At 28.0% G+C, this 25,703-nt stretch overlaps 1 protein-coding gene and 1 long non-coding RNA gene across 5 annotated transcripts in view; one reads left to right on the forward strand and one right to left on the reverse strand.

Annotated features, from left to right (window-relative positions):
- The window catches only part of LOC105849018 (uncharacterized), a 111,768-nt gene that overhangs the window by 2,682 nt on the left and 83,383 nt on the right, over window positions 1-25,703 (forward strand). For 2 of the 4 annotated variants that reach the window (XM_065803679.1, XM_065803681.1), the window contains exon 2: window positions 22,538-22,646. In XM_065803679.1, coding sequence (XP_065659751.1) covers window positions 22,544-22,646 — 103 coding nt within the window. In that variant the 5' untranslated portion in view covers window positions 22,538-22,543. Of the gene's footprint in view, window positions 1-20,242; window positions 20,755-22,537; window positions 22,647-25,703 lie in introns of those variants that run through there. The other 2 variants (XM_065803680.1, XM_065803682.1) reach the window with 2 other exon arrangements.
- Window positions 17,421-18,282, reverse strand: LOC136084308 (uncharacterized). The gene is made up of 2 exons (XR_010640467.1): window positions 18,032-18,282; window positions 17,421-17,910 (listed from the first exon to the last, which is right to left on the reverse strand). It is a non-coding gene; the product is annotated as an uncharacterized LOC136084308 (long non-coding RNA).

The following is a 25,703-nucleotide window of genomic DNA, read 5'->3' on the forward strand; positions in this document are numbered from 1 at the left end:
TTAAAAAAAAACCCAGCTGCGACCATGTATTCTTTATGATATATTTTTTAGTTCAAAATCGACGACTTTATTTGCTTTTATAAAAAGACCAGTTTAAAGTTAAGATATTTTTTTAAGGAATATAGTTTTTTTTTTTAATTTTATAACACATCGAACCGTTATTGTTTAAATAAATTTTTTTGTTAATATTTTAATGTTTTCAAAGTAGGAAAAAAAAGAAAATCATTTCACTATAAAACATAAAAATCAAATATTTAAGTAATCGATTTCAACCAAATGCCGCTCTCTTGAAATTGAATTTTTAGGAAGTATAACACAGTGTTATAAAATGGGTTCTAACCTTGACTTTCTGACCCGAGAAAACCCTTTTGTGGAATGATAGCCCACACTATGGGGATCACTTGGATATAAGTATTAAAATCAGATTACAACGTCCTGGCAAGTTATTGATGTTTAAATTTTCTGAATTTATTGATTACACACACATTCGAAATGACAGCTTGTTTTGCATTTTTACAGTAAGATATAATTTTAAATTCAAGTAAACAAACATACTGTAGCATAAAGAGCATTATGTTTTATGAAAACATAAAAAAAAGTTGAAAAATTAAAACATATCATAAAGATAAGCTTCCTTTATTACCAAACAAATATAATATTTTTTTATTCTTCTGTTTTTCTGTTTAACTTTTCATAAAAATTATTTTTAACTGTGAAAATAAGACAGTTTTTGAATTTTGGGAAAATTTCGGGAAAATAAAAATTTCGGGAAAAGGCATGATTTATTTACTTTATTCACGAGAGCAAAACTGCGCACATCTAATTTTACAAAAAAATGCCGAATACAGCAAAAAACCACCAAGACTGCAGGAAAACTGTCTGTTTTCTTTGCTTCAGTAAATGTCAGAGGGAACTGACACCTTTCCTAAAAGAAAAATGCCAAACAATACTCAATGAGAGGATCGATTTTAGTAATGACAAAGTTCCACTTGGAATTTGTGAAAAGTGTCGTTCTTGTTTAAGAAGAAAGGATTCTGGAGAACACATCAATCTCCCATCACTTTACAATTTTGAGACTATAAAAATTCGACCTCAAACTAGAGACACACAATGTGACTATTTGATTTGTTCTGTTGGAAAACTGAGAAATAATGGTCAACAGAAAACTCAGCTTTTGCAGAGCTCAGCACAAAATACTCCATCTTCAACTGTCCATAAACGATGCTCTGACTGTTTTTCAATTATTGGAAGAGGATTACCTCATCATTGCACAAAGGGCACTTTGCGAAATAACCTTGTTGCTGTTGCAACCAAGGATCCTGTTGCATCTAAACGAGTTGCTGCTCTTGTTGTTTCGAGTAAGGATTCTTCTCCACATGGCACTGTTCGATTGAGTCAACCACAAGGTGGAAGAATGCTTCCAATAATGCCAGGTAAAAGTTTAACTTTCATGAAAAGATATTTTAGAAATTTCGAAATTAAACAATATCTGCATTTATTTTAGATTCCTCATCAGCTAGAAAACTATTTCCTCCAAACCCATCAATTAGTATAAAAGAACTTGTTCAAGTTCAGGCAAACACAGGGCTTTCAAACAATGGCATCAAGAGACTAGCTGCTACAATTAATCAGTCAACTTCACAACATATTGTTGAGAAAAACTATGCTGTAAAATTTGATGCAGTTAGTAAGCAGCTTTCTCACCATTTCACGAGTTCATTGATTAAAGATCATGCTGGATGTGGAAGGACTGTCATTCATTGCAAGGACTTCAAAAAGCTTAAAAATGAACTCATTTCTATGAGAAGCACATCAAACAATCATATTGTGAAAGTTGGAATTGACGGTGGGGGAGGATTCATGAAAGTAAGCCTTGGAATTATTGAATTAAATCGTGAACCTAACACTCCCCCAGCAAAACTCAATTGCACAAACAAGTTTTTCAAGGACACTGGAGTTAAGCGGCAACTTATTATTGCTGTCTCTGAGGACCTGCAAGAAAACTACTCAAATGTGTCTCAAATTTTCGAATTGATCAATATGAGAGACCAAGATTTTGTTTTGTCCTGTGACCTAAAACTGGCAAATATAATTTGTGGTCTCCAAGCACACTCAAGTGCACACCCCTGCACCTGGTGTGAGTCAAGTGCAAAGGACCTTTTAAATCAAGGAAAATTAAGAACTTTCCAATCTCTTGATCAGAATGTCTCACTTTTCAATGCAGCAGGATCAAACATCAAAAGAGCTCGTGATTACATGAATGTTGTTCATTCTCCTGTATTTGATCTTGCTGGTGGCACATTAGTTTTGGACTTCATACCGCCAATGGAGTTGCATCTCCTTATTGGTGTTTTCAATCATCTCTTTGCTGCCCTACTAAAAGTTTTCCCTTAAGGAACTCTTTGGACTGATTCACTGCACATTAAACAACAGCCTTATCATGGAGGGCATTTTGCAGGAAATGAGTGCAGGAAGCTGCTAAAAAATATTGATCTTCTTCAATCTATTGTCGAGAAACACTCATGCTATGCTGCAATACCATTAGTTGATGTATTTCGAAAATTCAATGCAGTAGTGTCTGCCTGTTTTGGATGCGTTCTTGATCCAAGTTATGTACAAAAAATTGAAGCTTTCAGAGTGGCTTATGTGGCACTGCAAAATGTTTCTGTGACACCCAAGGTTCATGCTGTATTTTTTCATGTGAAAGATTTCATTGACAAACACGGCCAAGCTCTCGGACTTTACTCAGAACAAGCAACAGAGGCAATGCATCACAACTTTCAAGTGCATTGGCAAAGGTACAAACGACCTAACCATCATCCTGAATACAGTAAAAAGTTGCAATGCTGCCTTGTGGACTTTAATAGTAAACATTGCTTGTGAAAAGAGCCATTTTAGAATGATTTTTTCTTGTATTAGAATATTTATTTTAAAGCATAATTTTCATTTTAGATACACGATAAACTCTCAGAATATGTCTTTTTGTTTCCCTAGTTCATATTTATTGGAATAACCTATATTTTGTACTATATTCTGTCGGTTTTTGACGGAAAACTCGAAAATTATGGTTTATGTCGGTTAAAACTGAAATTTGGCTTCTAAAAAAAAAAAAAAAAAAAAAAAAAATCTTGTCGGTAAAATTTGTTTTTTTCATTTCCCCCCCCCCCCCACAACTTTGTCGTTCGGTACGGCCCTGTCAATAACTTGCCAGGACGTTGTAATCTGATTTTAATACTTATATCCAAGTGATCCCCATAGTGTGGGCTATCATTCCACAAAAGGGTTTTCTCGGGTCAGAAAGTCAAGGTTAAAACCCATTTTATAACACTGTGATAAAGGTTGTTTAATACTATTAATTAAAATCAGCTGCGATTAGTTATAATTTAAACTTAAAATCGATTTCGAAAATTCAAGATTTTAGACTAATTTAATTCTTACTTTACAATGCATTGTGAAAAATTTATTTGTCTGGAAATTTGAAGTTTACATGATATTACATGATTATATGAAGACTAATTAGTTTGCAGCGGTTAGGTTGCAATTATGTTCTGAAAGTAATAAAATTATTTGCATAAATTTACTCAAAATTATAGATAATTAAATTTTCTCTTGAAGTAGCATTATTAAAACTCTTATCGTATAAATAATCAAGTTATCTTATAAAAATGTTTAATAACATAACTCGACTTAAAGTATTTGAAAAAAATTAAAGACACTATTTCATCACAATTTACGTCAAGACAAATTGTAGATCAGCATAATAGTATGCTCAAAAACGAATTTAACGTATCCATTAATTTAAATGATGATTTTACTCGTTTTGAAAAAGCTCTTCTCAAATTTGTATGTAAATGCCGATCAAAACTTAGCAAAAAATATTTTCGAAATAAGAACGAATTTTTAAGTGGCGAGTCATTTTGGCTTAATAATAAAACTTGCCTTTAATTATTTAGCAACCTAGCGAACAATAGTCACAAACCGTCGATTTAAATGTTTCTTGTTTAAATGAACAGTCATTTGGTAGACCATGTCAGAAATAAGAAGATATGTCCTATCGAAGTAAACGTCGGCACGCATCCATATTGTTCAAATCACGACCATGATAAAATTTTACAAGCAGCAGAAATGGGTTTTAAAAAAGAAAAAGCGGTATAGTTTGCTGTACGTATTAAAAGAATGTTTATCAAATACATATTCGGCAAATAAAATAAAATGTTTTATTCAGGACAAAAACAAGCAAATTTTACCAAATATGCCACTAGAGGGATTAGCATTAATGACAGCAATGAATTTATCGGAGACGCAATATCAAGTTATGCAAAATAACTCAATTAAGCGTAATGAAAATATATACCCTACATATAACAACATTTGCGACGAAAAAAAAAGTGTTATCCTGATGGTATTTATATAGCTGAAAATGAAATGAGAGGCGAAGTTCCACTAAAAGACCACCATACAGTTACACCATACAGTTCATCGAATGCTGCCACTAACTACTGTTAAAAATAAAATATCTCAACTTGATTCCTTTGAATCCCGTATAGGAATGACTTTGTGTTGCAAATGGGGCTTCGACGGTGCAAGTAGCCAAAAGCAATATAAACAAAGATTTTCCGTCCAAAAAAACAACAATGATGAATGTAATGATTTAATGTCTGATCAAAGTTTGTTTTCTACTTGCCTTGTGCCACTTAGTTATCGTATGGTGTTATGACAATTTAGGAAAATCAAGTGCCTTTTTCAACGTGATTCTGCCGCCCCCTAAGAATTCAGTATATTGCTAAAAACCCTTTGATTTTAAGAGAAAAAAAAATACTTTGACAAGCAAATCAGTTTGCTTGAGGAGAGTACAATGGTTATTGATGTAGAAATAATCGAACCAGAAGCTGAAAAGAAGCTTGTAATTGAAGTAAGCTTCTATCTTAAGCTTACAATGATTGATGGAAAAGCAGTTAATGCAATTTGTGATAATAAATCGACTCAAATTTGTAATGTTTGCAAATATACTCCAAGATCAATGAACAACTTAGATAAAGCTCTAATCCGTTCAACGGATTCGCGAAATTTTGAGCTTGGGTTATCGTCATTACATGCTTGGATCCGATGTTTCGAGTGTATTCTATATATAAGTTATAGACTTGATATTAAAGAGTGGCAAATACGTGGACCTAAAAATACAAAATTAGCAGCTGTAAAAAAAAGTTTGTTCAGCGTGAGTTTGCAAAAATTGGCCTTATTGTTGACATCCCTTTTCAAGGCGGATCTGGGACAACAAATGATGACAATACTGCTCGTCGTGCTTTTCGTCAGCATGCAGAGTTTTCGCGAATAACAGGAGTCTAAAAAGATTTAATCTACAGGCTATACATTATACTATCAGTCATTAATTTGAATAAAAAAATTAACATAGCCAAATACGAAACATATTGTTTGGAAACAGAAAATATATTTGTTCGAGAGTGCTCATGGTTTTACATGCCAGCCTCAGTACACAAACTACTCATTCATAGTAGTCTGACAATATCTAGATTTATGCTCCCAATTGGAATGTACTCTGAAGAAGCAATTAAAGCTCGGAATAAATATAATAGAAATATTCGCTTACAACACACTGATCGAAAAGCTACAATGACGGACCAATTCAATTATTTAATGCTTTCGAGTGAACCAATTCTTTCATCTCTAAACTATGCAAGATCAATATGTAAACATAAAAAAATGAATCTAGAAGGAAACTCAATTGATCTTCTTTTTCAAGTAACTGAAAAGGAAAATACAAATGATGCTAATGATGATTTATATATGCGGATGAAGAATATAATGAGTTTGATGAGGATGATGATTTTTATGATAGAAATAAGCGAAAACCAATAAACATAAATAAAATAAGAAATTTAAATGAGCACAATAACATTATCGGATCATCTGAAAATGAAAACACTGGTTTGCCATTTTATTATTATGCTGACTTTGAATTTGCCATTTTATTACTATGCTGACTTTGAATTTATTGGCTAAAATTTTGTTTATATTATTTTTACCTTTTGATTTGAACGAAATTATTATGTGCACTTATTTGTAAAATAGGAATAAACTTTTAACCTTGAGCTATAAAAATTAAATTCTCAGTTTTAAATATTTATGTAATATTAACAATATAAAATATAGTTAGTGTAGTTCTCTAAAAGTCTATATGCAGGATGTTAGTGACTAATAGTTTAACTATTTTTTAACATTTACAGTATACGCAAGTGTCTTCAATTTTCTTACAGTGTCTACGTTAATTTTTATGCTTAAGGCTTTTTTAAGTTTTTAACGTTACAATTTTTTAATCAAATTGCTGCAATTATCAACTAATTAGTCTTCACATAATCATATAATATCATATAAACTTCAAATTTCCAGACAAATAAATTTTTCACAATGCATTGTAAAGTAAGAATTAAATTAGTCTAAAATCTTGAATTTTCGAAATCGATTTTAAGTTTAAATTATAACTAGTCGCAGCTGATTTTAATTAATAGTATTAAACAACCTTTATACTTCCTAAAAATCCAATTTCAAGAGAGCGGCATTTGGTTGGAATCGATTACTTAAATATTTGATTTTTATGTTTTATAGTGAAATGATTTTCTTTTTTTTCCTACTTTGAAAACATTAAAATATTAACAAAAAAATTTATTTAAACAATAACGGTTCGATGTGTTATAAAATTAAAAAAAAAACTATATTCCTTAAAAAGATATCTTAACTTTAAACTGGTCTTTTTATAAAAGCAAAAAAAGTCGTCGATTTTGAACTAAAAAATATATCATAAAGAATACATGGTCGCAGCTGGGTTTTTTTTTTTAACAATAACTGCCGTTTAGTAAATGCAAAAATCAGAAAATCAAACAATCTTCGGGTGGCATTTAGAAAAAGGAAGATGAGGAAATTTAGAAAAACACCTTTAAAATACCAACAATTCTAAGATATATTAGGAATAAATTAAATACAAATATACAACTAAAACATATACTTTTTATAAGCACTAAGTTAATATGTTTATTTAAAATAAAAATAGTCCAAAGCTTGTTTAATTGCAAAAAAGTTATGTAGATTTTGAGGATAAGTATTCTTGAAAACAAAAAATTTGCGAAAATTTGACAATTTTAAAGCCATTATGGATGGTTCTAGCAAGCTTGTCTTCATCTCTAGTAATTAAACGGATACATTTTTGAGTAGAGTAAAGCACTTATGTTTCAATAATAAAATAAAATAAAAGTTTAGAAGATTTGACTTTTTTGGGACTTTTGGCCAGGGAAAAAAAATTCTGGCCCATTGCGCTCGGGTAAAATGCAGAAATGCGGAATGCGATAATTAGAAAATTTTCAAAGAGTAAAATTTCGGAATAAAAATTGGAAAACTTTTATAACCCTAACTATATTGCTGCCCCTACCCGAACCCATAATCGAAGTAGCAACACTTTTTTGTATGTTCTCTCAAATTAGTCGTTGTTTTCATGCCCCAACGTTGTTTTCGCACTTTATTTCCGCAAATTACCTGCTGAAAGTTTCCGATTTCCGCATTTTGCCGATGCCAAAATTTTCATACCTCCATAGAAGTGAAACTTTACTTTTGTTTAATAAAAACAATAATCTCTCTGAAAAACTGCAAAATATTTCGTGATTATCATGATGAATTTTTCAATGTTCTTCAATGTTCCCATTGAATATGGAATTGATCATAACTAATTTATTGTTCGGATAATTGATATTTATGCTTTTTTTTTAAAGTTTAACTTTTCCTTTAACTTTTAGCATAAAGAAATTGACTGAGAATTAATTTATTGCGGGTGGAATTCAGTAGAATTGAGCATGATTATTTAACTATTTGGATTTGCCCATAATTAAACAGGTTTTGTAATAGTTAAACAGGTTTTGTTATCTGTATAGTAGCCATTTTTCAGAGATTAGAACTCAGGCTCAGAGGTATAAGATTCAAGGTTTGATGCCGGTTAATAAAAATGGAGGCGTAAACTTCCAGATTAAGTTTAATAAGACCCTTTGATCTTCTTGAAAAACTTAAAAACTAAAAAAACAGCCATTCATTATGAAGCATATACAGTAGGACAATTTGGTTGACTTGCTCGGCCATTGTTTTCTCTGGCCTTAAATATAATTGAAAATTTATGAGACGTGCTAAAAATCAGAGTGAAGAAATATCATTAAAAATTAAAAATCCAAAAATGAGTTAAATGGCAATGTGGGACACAACTCAATTAGTCTAAATGAATTATTATTAAAAATCAAAAAAAAAAATTTTTCTTCTGTCTTGTTTCTCTTGTCTAAAGACTTTTCATTGCAGCAGAGAAAATTGTTTTTGTGTCTATGTACCTATATACAATATATATTTTTTAGTTTTATGACGCGCACATGTTTCTTCAAACAGTTCTACAAACTGTTTGATTTTTTTTTTTTTTTTTGCTTTGAAGATTATATCTGATAAACGGGCCCTATTTAAATGCTGATTTGTAATTTGGGCTTCTTTTATTACAAAACGCAGCAAATTATATGATATGTTTTAAAACATTGCATCAGATAATTTGTTTAGATGATCTAGAGTTGATGGTCGTTTAATATTAGGTCTTCCTATTTGTAAGTTATTAGATATTGTTTCTGCTTCTTCAAATTTTTATTTCACAACCCAACCAAAAAATGGAAACCTTTCTTTAAAATTATCTAATTTTAAAATTAATAATATAAATATTACTAGTCAAACAACTGTAAACTTTTTAGGTGTTATTTTAATTTGAATGAAAATTTATCATGGAGGAAACATATGAGCACTCTTGAAAGAAAACTTTCAATAAACATTGCAATGATGTATAAAGCAAAACCATTCTTAGATATAAGATCTTTAAAAAGTTTATATTTTTCCTTTATACATAGCTATTTAACTTACGGCAATATTGTATGGGGCAGCACAAGCTACGCTAAGTTGAAGAAAATTTATACTAAACAAAAACATGCATGTAGAATTGTATTTAAAGCAAAAAGAGCTGTGCTTTGTGAGCTACTTCTACGTGAACTCAATGCATTAGATGTGTTTAAAATCAACATATTCCTCGTCATACAGTTCATGTATAAAATAGAGCATGGACTGTCTCCAACAATATTCTACCCTTATTTTAGAGAAGTAAGCCATAAGTACCCCACCAAGTTCTCAGAAAATAACTTTGTAACTCAAAAATATAATCAAAAGTTATGTTCTTATTCTATTCAGTACCAATTTTGTGGAAAAACTTTCAGCATATTGTTAATATTAAAATAATAATAGAAAAAACATTTCCGCAATTCAAATCTAAATTAAGACGTTATTTAGTACTATTTAGAAATTTTATCATTTTAATTTCGAATTATTTTGAAAAAAATTATATATATATATATATATATATATATATATATATATATATATATATATATATATATATATATATATATATATATATATATATATATATATATATATATATATATATATAAAATTACGTTCAGTTTATAACCAAAAACAGTAAGTTTGACAATTTGAGCACGTTGTTGTTATCCATTATAAGGTCATTAAGTTTATCTTTAACTATTTGTAAATAAAATGCCGAAAAATTTGTTTTTATATAAAATAAATAAAAAAACATCATTATTGGTTTGAGTTAACAAAGTTTAAAACTTTAAGAAAAGAAAACTCTATGAAGCTATAAACGCCTCAAAAACCATCATCACAAATTCTTTTTTATTAAAAAAGTAATACAAATAAAGGTGTAACTTTTAAAACTAATAAATTATACATTTATATCGGTCAATGCAAGAAATATCAGTAACGACCTAGTAATCAGTTTGTAGCAAACTCCAACGCAACAAAATAAAACTATTGTCAAACAAATATTGTATTTCGTAATAAAATAATTACTGAACAATACAAGAATAGCAAACAGTACAAGTAAACTTCCGTTTAATATAGATTACGGACAAGCCATCTTGCCCCGGTCATCTTGCCCCAGGCTAATACAATCTTTAAAATGAATCAGAATCAGTACATAATCAAATTATCATAGTCTAATACTTCTTGTATGGCTTCCAGTTTCATCAAATTAAATAAAAAATTTTCGCTTACCTTTAGCTGGTGATGTAGCGATGTAATAAATCAAGTAAAACGAGGATAAAAAGTTTTTTTCTCAATGTAGGAAAAACTTTTTAATACTTAACTTTCGTCACAAAAATAATATTTAAAAAAAAACCATTGATAAATCTAGTAAAACTAATCTACTTCCCTTTCAGCTAAAGTCAACTGTTATATTTAGTTTTGCTTAAGAGATAACTGTAGGTTGTCATCTTGCCCCATTCGTCATCTTACCCCATGTTTCCCTATATCTATTAACGGAAACAACACTGATCTCTAGATGGGAAATGGCAAAAAAGAATGAATCTCTTTATGGTGTTGTTACAGCAATATAGCGTACTAACAATAAGGTTATTGACTATGAAGTACTTTCAAAAAAGTGTCAAGCTTGCTTGTCATGGCATTATAAAAAAGACACAAATGAATACCAAATATGGAACAGCAGCCATAACTGTTCAATAAACCACAAAGGCTCAGCAAGCTCAATGGAGACACAAGGAGCCATAGCAATTTTTCATCAATCAATTCACTAAAACGCCTTTCGTTTTATGTTGGAGATGGTGACAGCTAGGCCATGGAAACCGGTAATGAGAAACCGGTTTTTACAGGTAATTTTTATTCCAAAAAATTACCGTTACCTGTTTTTTCTCAATTTATTACCGCGGTTTTAAAAATGATATTTTGTTAATTAAATAATTTGGTATTTTGCTTTCATTTTAATTTGGCAACTCCTAAAAGACGCTACACAGTGAGAGAAAGCAGTTCTTTGATGAAATAGCAATAAACACGAAGATGACCTTCGTTGCAGGAAACAATAATTCCGAGGTATGGAAGCACTTCTTACACAGCAAGGATCTGCAGCTGGCGAAGTGCAAAACTTGTAGGAAAGAAATCAAGTGCAAAGGTGGATCTACCAGTGGTATGAGATCTCATCTCAAATTAATGCATCATATCGAGGCCGATGCTATGAAACAAGTATCTGCCAAAGTTGAACAAAAAGTTGGAAAAATTGATCACTTCTTCGTTACCCAAAAAGATTCCTTGGCAGTTGTCCGAGTTAGTCGCCATTGATGGATTACCAATTCGAGTACTGGCAAAAAGTCAACGTTTAAGAGCGGCATTGGGAGCCCAAGGATACCACTTGCAAAATCATCTTAATTACTGACACTTTCAGGTAGTAATTGAAGATGTTCAACCCCCTGAAGTCCGTCAAGATCTGAGACACATTATTTCAAAAGTAAGTTGTTGTGTACGCCTGTTTTGCTAGTCCCCTGTTAAAAACGATGATATTCTTCAAAAGCACATTCTAGCTGAGTTTAAAAAAGAATTATCACTTATACTTGACTCAAAAACTAGGTGGAACAGTTTGGTGGACATGATATCTCGATTTGTTAAGCTAAGGAAGCCTATCAAGATGTCCTTGATCGATATTTCTAGTGAAATAAGCTTCTCCGATGAAGAACTTAACACACTTGAAGAATTGATTGCATCCCTAGAACCAGTAAAAGTGGGAACAGAAGCTTTATGTAGACGAGATGCTTTTTGTAACAAAACTCAGATCAAGCTTGAATGATAATACTCTTGATGCCTTATGCATTTTACGAGCTTATTTTCTGTTGAAAAAAGCTCAGCAATCAACAGAAATTTCTGTATTGAATGCCTAGCAACTGTGTTAAATATTATATCAGTCAATCTATAGAATTTGAGTTGATTTAAACTGTTTAAGCTCTTTTTTTGTGATATTTAACTGTAATATCTGAAAGTGGATGTATTATTTTGAGCTTAATATGAGAATAACTTTATGTGATATAAATCTGTGTTAATTATAAGTCGGTTTGCTGCATTTTAAGCCTTTTTTTCATTCCTTTGAAAAAACTTTAAATTACCGGTTTTACCGGTAATAAAAATGGCAAAAACCGGGCTTTTACCGTTACCGGTAATTATGAAAAACGGTAATAATTCCATGCCCTAGTGACAGCAGCTCATTTCTTAAAGTTGTAGAGAGTAAGCCATATGGTGAAGATTTTGTTATTAATACACTTGAATGTATTGGTTACATAGAAAAAAGACTTGGGAATAGACTAAGTTCACTACGACAGAGTATGAAAGGACAAATTTTAGTAGATGAGGAAAAACTTGTTGGAAAAGGGCGCTTAACTGAACCTGCTATTAACTTACTGCAAAACTACTTTGGCATGTCCATCAGACAAAACTTTGAAGTTTATAGCATGAAAAAAGCTAAAAGAAAGAGTTTTATTGATGAACAGACAAACACACATGACTATGAGTCTTACATGACTGGAGCATATTGATTTTTTTAGGTTTAAAAATCTTTACGAGCCACTTGGAAACTGCTTATAACTTTAGTTAGAGACAAAAATAGATGCAACTTATTAAAAAGATTTCAAGTATACAATATCCGCCATGTTGTTTATAAATCGAATACCGCAAAGCATTAATTTAGTTTTCACAAATTATTAAAAGGGGGTTAACAATTGGAAAATTAGATGTTTTAAATATAATTACCTAAAGTTATGTAAACAAAATTCCATAAACCTAATTTAAAAACAAATTTTTTTATTATTGCCTTTTAATATTGTATTAAAATTATAAAATACTTTAAATCTAATAAGTCTGAAAAAGAAAATTTGTTCCCGTTCTTTATTTAAAAGATAAGAATTATTTTTTTCAGTTTTTAAAAACATAAATTTTACAAACTTTCTTAAATCAGCTTTTTTCCCAAATAGTTATATATATATATACATTTATAAAATTGTTTCATAATACATTTTTTCTGAAATAGCAGAAGCTTAGAAACAGTTATTATTATTTATCTATTAAATATTATTTATTATAATTTATTAAATATTATTTTATTCTGAATCAAATAAATAATTATTTGATTCAGACAACAAGTAAAATTGTATGCTACTTTTGCAGTTAAGCAATAAAGTAGATATGCTAAATTCCATAAACATATTTGTAACACGTGAGTGTCCTATCATAACACTATTTCATGAAACAAGATTGTAGGTTGAACTGAGTATTTAAGCCATAGAGCCTCATTATACAGCAAAGACGGTTATTTAAACCTAGTTATTAAGTACGTCTTAAATAACTGTGGTTTTACCTTTAACCGAGCATCTCCTGAATTGCCTAATAAGAATACTTAAATGTCAATATTATATTAGTTAAATTATTTTTGATTATGCGGCCTAGATACTTAAATTTATCAAAGAAAACTAATTTAAAGGTATTTTTTTTTGCAATTAATTTGTTAATTTTTACGAAGAAGATCACACGTTTAAACAACGTTTCAGTTTTATTTATTCAATATTCAACCTATATTTATATTATTAAACTTTACTGTTTTAATATTTTAAAAAGTTCTTTAAACACAAAGTTAACCTTATTTAATGAATGCTTTTTATAGCCAATCAAATTTATATAATCAGGGTGGCCAGCATATATTCATGCTCATTTTCCATGACTTTTCCCTAAAACTTTAATATACAAAGCAACAACAAATTTCACATTGCCCTTTACTTTTACCCAAAAACATAAACTTACTTCAAAAGTCCCCTCATTGATTTTTAAGTAATGATGTTATTATGAGATTTTAAAAAAACATTTTTTGCAATCTTATTTTGATTATCAATTCAAATAATAACTTCTAACTACAAGTTACTATTTGACTAAATTGCAACTAAATCAAAGTTCCCTGAGTTTTGCGTAATTTATTTAATTTCCTGACTTAAGTAGGATGTCCAAGTTGGCATTAGCCAGCGCGATGCTGCTAGAATATTTGAGTGTTCCCAGCAGTATTTCAGTAGGGCACTCAAAAAACTTCAAGTCAAACCAAGGAAAAAGCATAAATCGCCATCCTACACCGTAAATAATCAATGGCCTACTTAAAGTTGATGGACTGATATTTCTTATTTTTGCCACAAAAAAAAAAAAAGAAGAACTCAAATGAAACAAAAACATTTTTTGATTCAGCAAGTTATCTCTCACATTTTTAATTAAATGCGCAGCATCATGGAATAAATGAATTTTTATAGCCTATCAATTTTATTCAACTTTTAATAATTTTAATTTTTTTTCATTTTTTTTTTCATTTTTTTTTAATACACAAAATTTTTATAGCTGCATTTTTAACTTAGTATCTAAAATACAAATTTATATAAAATAAAAATAATAGATCAAGCTTAATTAAAACTTAAGTTAAATCTTTTTTAAGAAACAGTAATAAAAATTTGTTTTTTTAAATTTGAATTACATAACAAATAATTTTAAAAGTATCTTTATATATTTTATATAATAAATAGCATATAATCCTCCACATTACATAGTACAAGCTTTTACAATGAAAGCTTGTACTATGTAAATGTTATAGCGTTCACAGTATAAACGGCAATGAAGAAAAACAAAATTATTATAAAAACTACACAGAGCTAAAGGAGTGCCTAATTTATAAATTCAGAACCAGCTAAGGTTAATAGAGGAGAATTGTTTGACACAATTTTACATTTCTGATTTGGATCAAATATTATGCACACCGTTTTCTTTTTATTATGTTTCATATAAATGACAGTGGCTTCAACATTTAATGCAGTTAAAATTTTTGCAGCGCAAATCAACAAGGTCCCGAGAACTTTTATGACGGATGTCTATTAGCTAGCCAACATGTGATCTAGTTAATTAGCTGACCTCAAATACCATAGGCATGAATCTTATAAAGAAGTCGTGATGTGATAATGTGTTGAATGTTTTGATAAAGTAAGTAAATTTTTTTTAATATCCACGGTAAACTGCTTTCATTAAAATGTTACGGGATTCAATCAGATTTGTCAGCTTTTGTTATGTATAAATCCATGTTGAGACTTTGATGTTATATTGTACACAGCGTTTTATAATCCTATCCATAATAATTCTTAGTTATAAATCTTAAAACTTAAAACTTGTAGTTATAAGTCTTGACTTTGTTTCCTTTTTTAAGGGTAGGCGTGACATTTAACTTGAGTTAAATGTCACGCCTACAATACTTTAACACTCTTTAGTCGTTCAACCTTGGCAAATATAGTTTTTTCTTTTAACAATTTTGCTATATAAAATTAAATTTATTTTGCTATATAAAATTAAACTTTCAGAATAAGTATAAAAGTATGAGATATATTTATTTTTTTCTCGAATAACCTGAAAAAGTTTATCTTTAAAAATAAAAGTTTGGATAACACCTAGTGTCTACTTTAATGTCGTCGAAATAAAAAAAATTAAAGCTTAAAGTTTTTTTTTAAAACTATGATTCTTTGTTAATATAGATGAAGTAAAGTGTCATGCTCATTACCAAGTAAGTTTATTTTTTCCCTCATCAATGAAAACAATTTTTTCACTTTTTTGTTATTAATATGTCATTAAGATTTTTTTTTAACTTCCGTCTTCTGGCTTCCCTATTGACTTGGTGCCGGGGGCACGTAGGCGGCAGTGAAATTAGGATTATATCATCGACATAGCCAAAAGATAAAAAAAAGAGTCACCTATGTTACATCCAATATGCAGGTTCGTATTATTGAAAATCAATGTTTGTTTGTAAAAAGCTGAACAGTGATAGAACTTCACTTTGCCTTACTTATATTAAATCAATCAGAGTTTGCTTTTTGCCAATTGACACACATAGTTTGATTATTGTACTAAAAAGCAAGTGGAAAGACAACATTCTTGGCTACACCCTGATTTAATTAATTTAGAAAACAGCTTCTAATAACTAAAGTTATCAACAGCTTTGTTGAAATCTTTAAAGCATGTAAACACACGCCTTTCTTTAGAAATACAAAAATCAACTGTCTAAACATATGTCCAAGACATTGTGGAGTGCCTTTGCTTGAAACCAAATTAAAAATCATCATTATAATGTGATTCAAATATTTTAAAACAAGCTGAAGAAATTGCTCAATTATTTACGTATATTAAACCGCCGTATATTAAACCGTATATTAAACCCTATATTAAACTATTTACGTATATTAAACCGCCAACTTAAGATTTTGTTAAAGGCATTGTCATAGCTCCACAAAATGTTGATGTCCACATAACAAAATGTTGATTTCCTTATAACAAAATATTGATGTCCACATAACAAAATGTTGATATCCACATAACAAGATGTTGATGTCCAAATAACAAACTGTTGATTTCCACATTACAAAATGTTGATATCCACATAAAAATGTTGATTTCCACATAACAAAATGTTGATGCCCACATAAAAAATGTTGATGTCCAAAAGTACTATCCATAGTAAAATAAGAAAAAATAAAAAAAAGAAGTACTATCCATAGTAAAATGAACTCAAATTTTTAAAAGCATAAAGATGAATTAAATCGATATATAAAAAAATATTTTCAAATTACATTAGTCGCTTTATAAGTTGCGTTAGTATTGTTTATATTTCTTTTAAATGTTCTTTCTTAAGTCTATTTAGTGATTTTAGTTTCCTTTTTTAAAATAAATGCTAACTATAAGTATAAATGTAGATAATGTTGATAATAACTCTTTGTTTATAGGCCTGTTAAAACTCAAATTACTACGTCAAAGTTACCTAGTAAACACACAAACGTCTATTAAACGTCAAAACAACGTTTCGAAAAACGTTCAAATTTAGTCGATTATCCGTTTAGAATGAAATCCAGATTAACGTTTAGAAAAAACGTTTCTAAAACGACTATATTCAAACGTATTTTAGACGGCTATTCTAGGGTTATTAACGTATATAAAGCGTTTAGATTTAGTCCAAGTAAACGTATATTAAACTTTTAGATCTTGTCTAATAGTTTCTTTGATTTAGTTAACGTAATTTCAGTTTATTTAAGTTTTAAAACTAATATAAATTAAAATTACGTTTTAACTTTTTAACTTTATATAAGTAATACGAGCTATATAGGTCTTGAAATTTATAAGATATAGTTAAAAGAGTAATAAATTTTATAAATAAGATATAGCTATAAAAAACCTGGTCTTATATTTTATATTTTTTATAACTATTATAATATGCTTTATAAACTTTTATACTATACTACTTATACTATACTTTTATTTTATAAAACTATATATAAAGTTATATACTTATATAAAACGTTTTCATATAGTTGGGATTTAGAAAAAAAATGTTTGCGCACTATATTTGTTTATGTTTCGATAATTAAAAAAAATTGAATGATCAAGCCTTTTGCAATGGAAATTTAAAAGTAACAATTACTATCAAATATTTTTTAAATTTTATGCATTAGCAGAAAATAAAAGTTTACATTAAGATTAAATCAAAGATTACTAACAAAATTAATAAACTCATAAACAAATATTTTGGATCACTGATTTCTCTGGTTTATGCATTATCAAAAATCTTCCTAGAATACCGTTTACCGCTTGCTCATCATGCACCTGTTTGTGCAGCATCATCTTATACTTTCGTATCCTGATCATCTGATTTTGTAACCTGATTTGTAATCGCAAAATATTCGGGTAAAATAGTTGACATTTTAAATGTACATTCATAAATCAAAATTGGAATTTCACAAAACAACTTTACATATGGAGGATTTTCTGAATGAAAATTTCCGAAATTTCCTGCACGAACCGTTTATTTTTGACATTAAAAAGTCAGTAACGTCGCGACATAACATTTACAGTGATTTTTACCAGCTCTGTTCTTCTAATTTTCTTTAGCAAATGTAACTAAATTAAGCTAAAATGCATCTAAAATTAAAAAATATATATTTAGCTATTAAACCTTTTGATTATTGCAAAGACGAATACCTACTGTTACACAATCATACTAGCGTTTACAAAATGAATTTCAACTGTTTATAAAACTTACGAAAAAAGTTCTTGCAGCTGGACTTTCATAACGAGAGACCAACAACTCATATTTTTTAACTGTGTCAATGTCGCCATCAATAATTTCTAAAACATATGTCCATTGATTTGCTGGCATTTAGGAAAGTAGATTGTCGCTATAAGAGCTTTTAACTTCCATGAAATAAAATGGCGCACTCGACACTCGTTTATTATTTATTTATCAGTCGTTTTGCTTTCAGTTGTTGTGAGGAAGTGAATTTCAAAAACGCATTTATGTCTTATTTAATTATTTAGCCAATAAAAAAATAATTTTTTAATCAGTCTTTTATTGCGTTTTAATTATGTCTATTTAAACCGCGTGACTTAAGCTGTTATGTGAGTTTTCTGACCAATGGCTACATTACTATATTATAATATAATAAACGGTTATTAAATGTTGATCAAACGTTTAGAATAACGACTTATATTAGTCAACTTTGTAAACGTTTGATCGAAGTTTAATAAACGTATATATTAAAAAATTTAAAGCGTAGAATTTAAATCTATAAATGTTTACGCTTAATTAAGGTCGATTAAAGGTTTACAATATTGACTAATATAAGTCGATATTCTAAATGTTGGATCGACGTTTAATAAACGTATATATAAAAAAGTTTGAAATATATATTTCAAATCGAGCGTCGATTTTTAGTCAATAATTGGTCGCTAAAAGTTTTATCCATTTTTTGACCAATTTCGACTAAAAATTTACCAATTCTGAACCAATCTGTGTTTACTAGCCGGTTAGCTTTGACTGCATTAATTTCATAAAATCTTTGGTTTGGTGAATACAGTGAATACACCATTTTACTAATAAAAAACACCAGTTATGCACAAATTTTAAACGTCAAAATGGGTTTGGGAAAATATTTCTTTTAATCAAAAAGTTATATTCTTTATTAAAATTGGTACTAAGTTACCCCCGTTTTACGAATAATAAAAAATATTAAAAATATTTAGAATATTAAAATTTTTTTTTTTTTTAACTATTTTTGTTTTTATTTTTTTGCTGTGTATTTAACCTGAACTTAATGTTACTATTTTTTGGTTATATAGTATGTTTCTTTACTTAGTTTTTTTTTCTTGAATAAAGCGTTGCAACTTAATAGCTAACTGGTTGCTCTCCAAAATTTTTGAAAATAGGGATAACAGATCAGGATATCTCCAGAATTTTTGAAAATAGGGATGCCGCTTTTCAGTAGGCCGGAAAACAAGACTATGATAAGCACTTGTTATATAGTTTTAAAAGTATAGTCAACAGCTCCGGAGAACACTTCTGCAAGACTATAACAGGTATGTTGCCTGGACCACAAAATGTAAAAAAGTCTAAGCAGGAAATCCCTTTAGATACAGAAGCTGAAGTGAATGTCAAGCAATGGATCAACCTGTTTGATGGCAAAATTAGGTAAAACGCAACTAGTGGAATCAAGAGATACTATTGATGAAAAGTTCTCAGCAAACAATTCAGCTTTATCTTTAGGTGAGGTGGCAAAGTCTAAATCATACATAAGAGGTGGAATAACAGATTTGCCCTTACTATTGATACTGTTAACGTTTCTCCAGAAGTCACGAGAGCCTAAGTTTTGTGATGAAACACGAGATTTTATGACCTGAGAATAGCGGGCTTTGGCGCTAGACAAAACCTTTTTACAATGATTTCTAGTGCTCAGTTTCTGATCCTAGTCAGTGCTCAGTTTCTCTACATTTAACCTAAGTTTAAATGTAGAGAAACTGAGCACTGACTAGGATCAGAAACAAGACATAAGTCGAGTAGAGAAGGTAAATATAAAATTCGGGTTGTTTGGAAAGCGAGTTGGAAAGTTGACTATTTGAGTTAGAGATTGAAAAAAGCAAAAGTAACGCCTGCAGAGTCATTGACACTAGAGCCAAGCTATTAAGTGTGATCAGCATTAAAGACACCTAATTACCTAATTAAATTATCGTTTTTTTAATTTTTTTTTAATTTTTTTAAATAATTTACATGTAATGACTTTCGCTAGGTTAGTTAATTATTATATAATTTTTATATAACTAAGAATGGTTTAGTTACCGGTTATAATAGTATTCAATTCATCGTTAAACCGATTATTGTTACTGGTTGTGTAATTCCGACTAATTATTGTACACCGTATTTTAAAATGGAGCAAGTTTTTATATTCCGTAAACTTGTACCGCTTAGGAACGCTTTTTCAGTTTCAAATGTAAACAGACTTTTTCACGTGCGTTCATACCTTAATAATTGCCTATGATTTGTTATATGTGAATAAAAAGCCACATTGTTGTACTAAAATTTTTTACATACGTTCTACGTATTTTTATTGTTAGGGTGAATGTAGTAACATTCACCCTAACAATAAAAATTCTGAATTTCAAATTAACATAACAAATTCAAATAATGAGTTTTGAGAAAAACTAATGTGAATGTATAAGACTCAAAAAAATCGTCTTTTGATTGTAGGAATTAAAAGCGTTAGTGTATACCGCAAGCAAGGTGAAAAAACTGCAAGTTTTTTTTTGTAATTGTTAAGATTGGCTGTTCAAATTCATTTTTCAACTCCATCAATATCAATAGGTCATGTCAACGTCTTTACAGAGCTACTATATAAATTAAACATAGCTTTTTAAAAGAAGTCTAAAGAGTTCTACTTGGTATAGCACAGATGAAATTGGAAAAATGAAAGCTGACAAAAAAATGCTTTTTAAGTAAGTGTAAAAATAGTTAAATAAATCCATAAAGATAAATTCCACATTAAGTTTAGCTTTTTTTTTCATGAATATATTTAAAAGTAGATAAATGGTCAAAATATCATATTTTGATCAACTAAATGATTTTGATCTCTTTTTGATCTTTACACTGTTGCAAAAATTTTGTGATGAATTAATGCTTGATTTTGAATTAATATTAAAAGTAAGAGTTTTTTAATGATGTTATGAGTGGGCATACAAATGATTAGCTGTGAATTATTTGAAACACAAGGAAAGCAAGCTTTTATCTGCATTTCCATCTAACTTGCAAGAAATATTAAACAAATATGTATAAAAATAAGTTGTGCAAGAATATAGAGTAGTATAGTTAATTTTTGTTTTCTTTTCCATAATTAAAGGTTCCATAATCAAATTGCTTAATTGACATTAACGCTCACTGCTTAAAAATAATTTTACTAAACTGAAAATTTGGTACAATTAAAAAGAGAAGTATTTGTATTAAAAATGATGTAAAAGCAAATTCTGTTTTGTTATTAGCTTAGTTGTAAAGAAATTTTTTTCATACAAATACTCTAAAGAGTTGGGTATGGGAAAATTCAAATCAGATCAGATCAAAGTCACTGTTTAAGTTAACAAAATCAGATTTAAAGTTCTATTTGTCTAAAATTAGTTTTTTTAAAAAATATTTACTAATGATACTAGATCAGAATAAAACTACTATCTGTCTAAAATTAGTTTAAAAAAAAATTTTTTTTTGCTCATAGTTGATCAGAATGAAAAAACTATCTATTTGAAATTAATTTTTAAAAATATATTTGCTGATTAATTTACTTGCTGATAAAATAAATAAAAGTAAAACAAAATAAACAGGCAAACAAGCTGTAATACACATTATAGCGTATAGAGTCTAACAACAGTAGACTCAGATTTTCACAGTCTTGAGTATACAATTTATACAGTCTTGAATTTGTATTAAAATAATAGTACATTTTGTAGTTGGGTAGAAAATGTTTAAAGTATATTATTAAATAAAATATATTTATTAAATAAAAAATGCTGACATTTTGCCACCACAAAACATGGCTGGATGGTTGGGAAGGGAGAGTTTTTTGTAGCATTTTGTATTTTAATATTTGTCAAAGAAAATTTTTTTTTTTTTCTTATGATATATATTTTTTGAACTTTGAATATGTAAATTAAAAACAAAGCTAAGCTTAACGTTTAATTATTTTTGTTACAGTAACTGTTCTAGAAAGGTAAAAATTAATAAATTAAAGTAATTAAAAAAAAACTAATGAAGAAATTACAAAACTAATAGCTTAATTAAAGAAAAATAACGTATGTTAAAAAATGACACTGTTAATCATTTTTTAACATTCGTCATTTTTCCTTTTTTTATTTCCTTTATTCGTCAAATTTGTTGTTTGATTCTGAAATTGTATGCATACTTTTACACCCATATGAGTATTTAAATGTACAAAATATTTGAAATTGTATGCTTTCATCATCATCACAAGCAGTTACAGTTTGTTTAAAAAAAGTAAAATATTTTTTTACTTTGGGCAAACTGCAAGTTTGTCTAAAAAAGGAAAAAAATATTTCAGATTTCTAAAATACTTTTAAGTAAAGTGCTTTTATTAATTAGTCAAGAATTAATTGCTTTAAGTGAAAACTTTCTGTAAGTTAGTGTTGTTTTAAATATATGAAAACCTTTATTTGAAAATAAAAGTGTAGGTGAGTATTTGTATATCTATTATTAGAAATAACTGTTGATTTTTAGGTTAGGATGCTCTTGGTGTTCCTCATCTTAATTGAATGGATATGTTATGCTGAAACCAACTATAATTATCTTTTGCCAGTAAGAAGTAAAAGAGCTGCTTTTAATAAAGGTAATTATTTTATATTTTAAAATTTTTTAAATCTATTACAAGCAAATAATATGTTATATTAAAGTGTTGATTAAATTAACCAAAAAGTATAAAATATTAAGTTATTTAACTATATTTTTCATGAGAAAATCAAAGAAAAAAAAAACAAAAAAAACAACTGGCAAGATTGTTTTGCAGCAATTAGGCACTTAGTGAGAAATGTCTAGTCTATAATATACAAAATTTTATTTTTGTTTAAAAAAATAAAATTTTGTAACACACACATCAGTTTTTATAATTTTAGAATGAGAACCATTATATGATTCAGCATAATAATAATAAAGTTGATCAATAAGTTAGATTCCCACTATGTTCCTGATAGTACCACTCTCAACTTGTTGCCCTGTCGTCTTGTTTGTAAAGGTTTGTGTTTTGGAATTATAGACTTGAGAGAAGGTTGTAAAAAAGTTAAGCAAGTTATAATATTTTTAATTTTTCATTTATAAGCGATATAACATTTTAATAATACTTTGAGTTTAATTGCTGTTATTAGAAAGCTAAGAAAGTCAGAAGAATTAAAAAATTGTATAAAAAACATAAAGAGAATTTCAAAACTATTGATGTTTTAGGAAAAAAATTTGATAAAATTTTTTTAAGTATGAAGGAAAAGTTACCGAAAAAGATTCAACTTTGTTTAATGAAGAGCCACATGAGATTGCATTTTTTTTGGTGGAACAAGAATCAATAGCTTGCTTGAAAAATGACAGTATTATTATTTTGATAATTGTTACTCTCTCTTTTCCAAGCTCCAAACCAAATCATTAAAACTCAAGTTAAGAGCAGTAATACCAGGGGCAGAGTGATTTCCATGAGTGATTTGTACTGAAAGATAATTTAAGCAAACATAAAGTAGCATAATCAGTAAAAAATTTTAAATATAGAAATTTAAAAAATATTGTGATGATTACTAGAAGTAGGAAACTGAATTTTATTTGGGTTAAAATTTTTTTTCTCTTGAATGGATTCTTTTTTTCTTTCACAAAAAAGAGAATGCATTCAAGTTTGTTGAAGGCAAAAGTTTTTTGCAAATAGTTTTTATTCTTGGAAGAAGTAATAAGATCAACCCCATGTATTGGAGAATCTTTAACTTGCTTTCATTGAGAAAATTGTTAAAAACCCAAGTCTCTAGAATTTAATTCCTGAGATATAAAATAAGAATAAAGTGTGGAGTATATAGTTGTAGCATATAGTTGTGTCATCAGCAAATAAATATATTTATATATATATTTAGAAGTAAAAATGTTGTAGACAAGATACTTATTTGCAATGCAGTCATCTAATTGTCTTGAAATTTTCTAACTATTTTTATGTACTTCTGCTTTTCACTTTTTTATTTGTTTTTTATTTTCCTTTGCAAAACCGCAATCTTTTTGATGTTGTTTTTAGTAATATTATATTTTATTCCTAAACCAATATTGTTATTGGTGACTCAAAATCATCATACTCATCATGCTGAATGGTTGGCTTTAGTATAGCCAATCCTGCTGGCTCTAAAGGCCAGCAGGATTAGCTATACTAAAGCCATACTTTTTCTCTAATTCTCTTTATATATCTTATACATATACACGCATACATACTCATACACATACAAATACACATACATATATATATATATATATATATATATATATATATATATATATATATATATATATATATATATATATATATATATATATGTATATATATATATATATATACATATATATATACATATATATAAATATATATATATATATATATATATATATATATATACATACATATATGCATACACAAATATGAGCATATACATACATACCTATATACGTACATACTCACACACATGTATAAATATATATATATATATATATATATATATATATATATATATATATATATATATATATATATATATATATGTATGTATATATATTTGTATATATATATGTATATATTATATACATATATATATATATATATATATATATATATATATATATATATATATATATATATATATATATATATATGTATATATATTTGTATATATATATGTATATATTATATACATATATATATATATATATATATATATATATATATATATATATATATATATATATATATATATATATATATATATATATATATATATATATATATATATATGTATATAATATATACATATATATATACAAATATATATACATACATATATATATATTATTTGATGTTTAAATATTTTACTAGTCTTTTTATTTTTAATATATCATTATCTTCGTGTTGGTTACATATTCATATCTATTTTGCTGTTTTTTTATATATTATATGATATTTATTTACATTAAGACCAAATTTTAGGCTTTAACCGATACCATTATTATGTTATCATGTTTATGAACATTACCCTATACCATTATTACCTTATAATCATTTCATCAGTTTTACCTTATACCACATATAATTACTACCTTTATCCTATTCCACTATTAAATTTTTTGATTATTTTTGTAAGATTTTAATTCTATTATTAACAGTTGAACTATAAATTTTCCTGGAACATATTTTTAGCCAATAGTATTGCAAGTATTTTTTATTTCTTTGATGTCGCCAAGTCACTTTGTTATTGTTAGCACTGCTATGTCTTAAATTGAGACCTTATATTTTTTGATAGGAGTTTTGTTTTCAGTTTCATATCTGTCAGATACGATAATAAGCTATCCACTTCTTAAAATAAACTTTTTATTAACTTATCGAATATGTTAAGATACTTATCTATCTTTTTACTTTTTATATCCTAATGTGAATTTACTTTTTTACAATTTATACACATTATATAATACTGCTTATTATTGTTATATTAATTTTTGTACATGTTTGTCTCTACATCCCCAACTTTTTGAACATGTTTGTCTCTACATCCCCATTTTTTCTAAAAGTTATTGATGTTGCTTAAGTTTGGAAGGGGTGTGGGTAATTGGCTTTTCTATAGTGAGGTCTGTTTTATTGCAATAATCACTGATATGATGTAGGCTA

The sequence above is a fragment of the Hydra vulgaris genome, chromosome 08, assembly GCF_038396675.1.
Source record: "Hydra vulgaris chromosome 08, alternate assembly HydraT2T_AEP".
Taxonomy (NCBI): Eukaryota; Metazoa; Cnidaria; class Hydrozoa; order Anthoathecata; family Hydridae; genus Hydra; species Hydra vulgaris.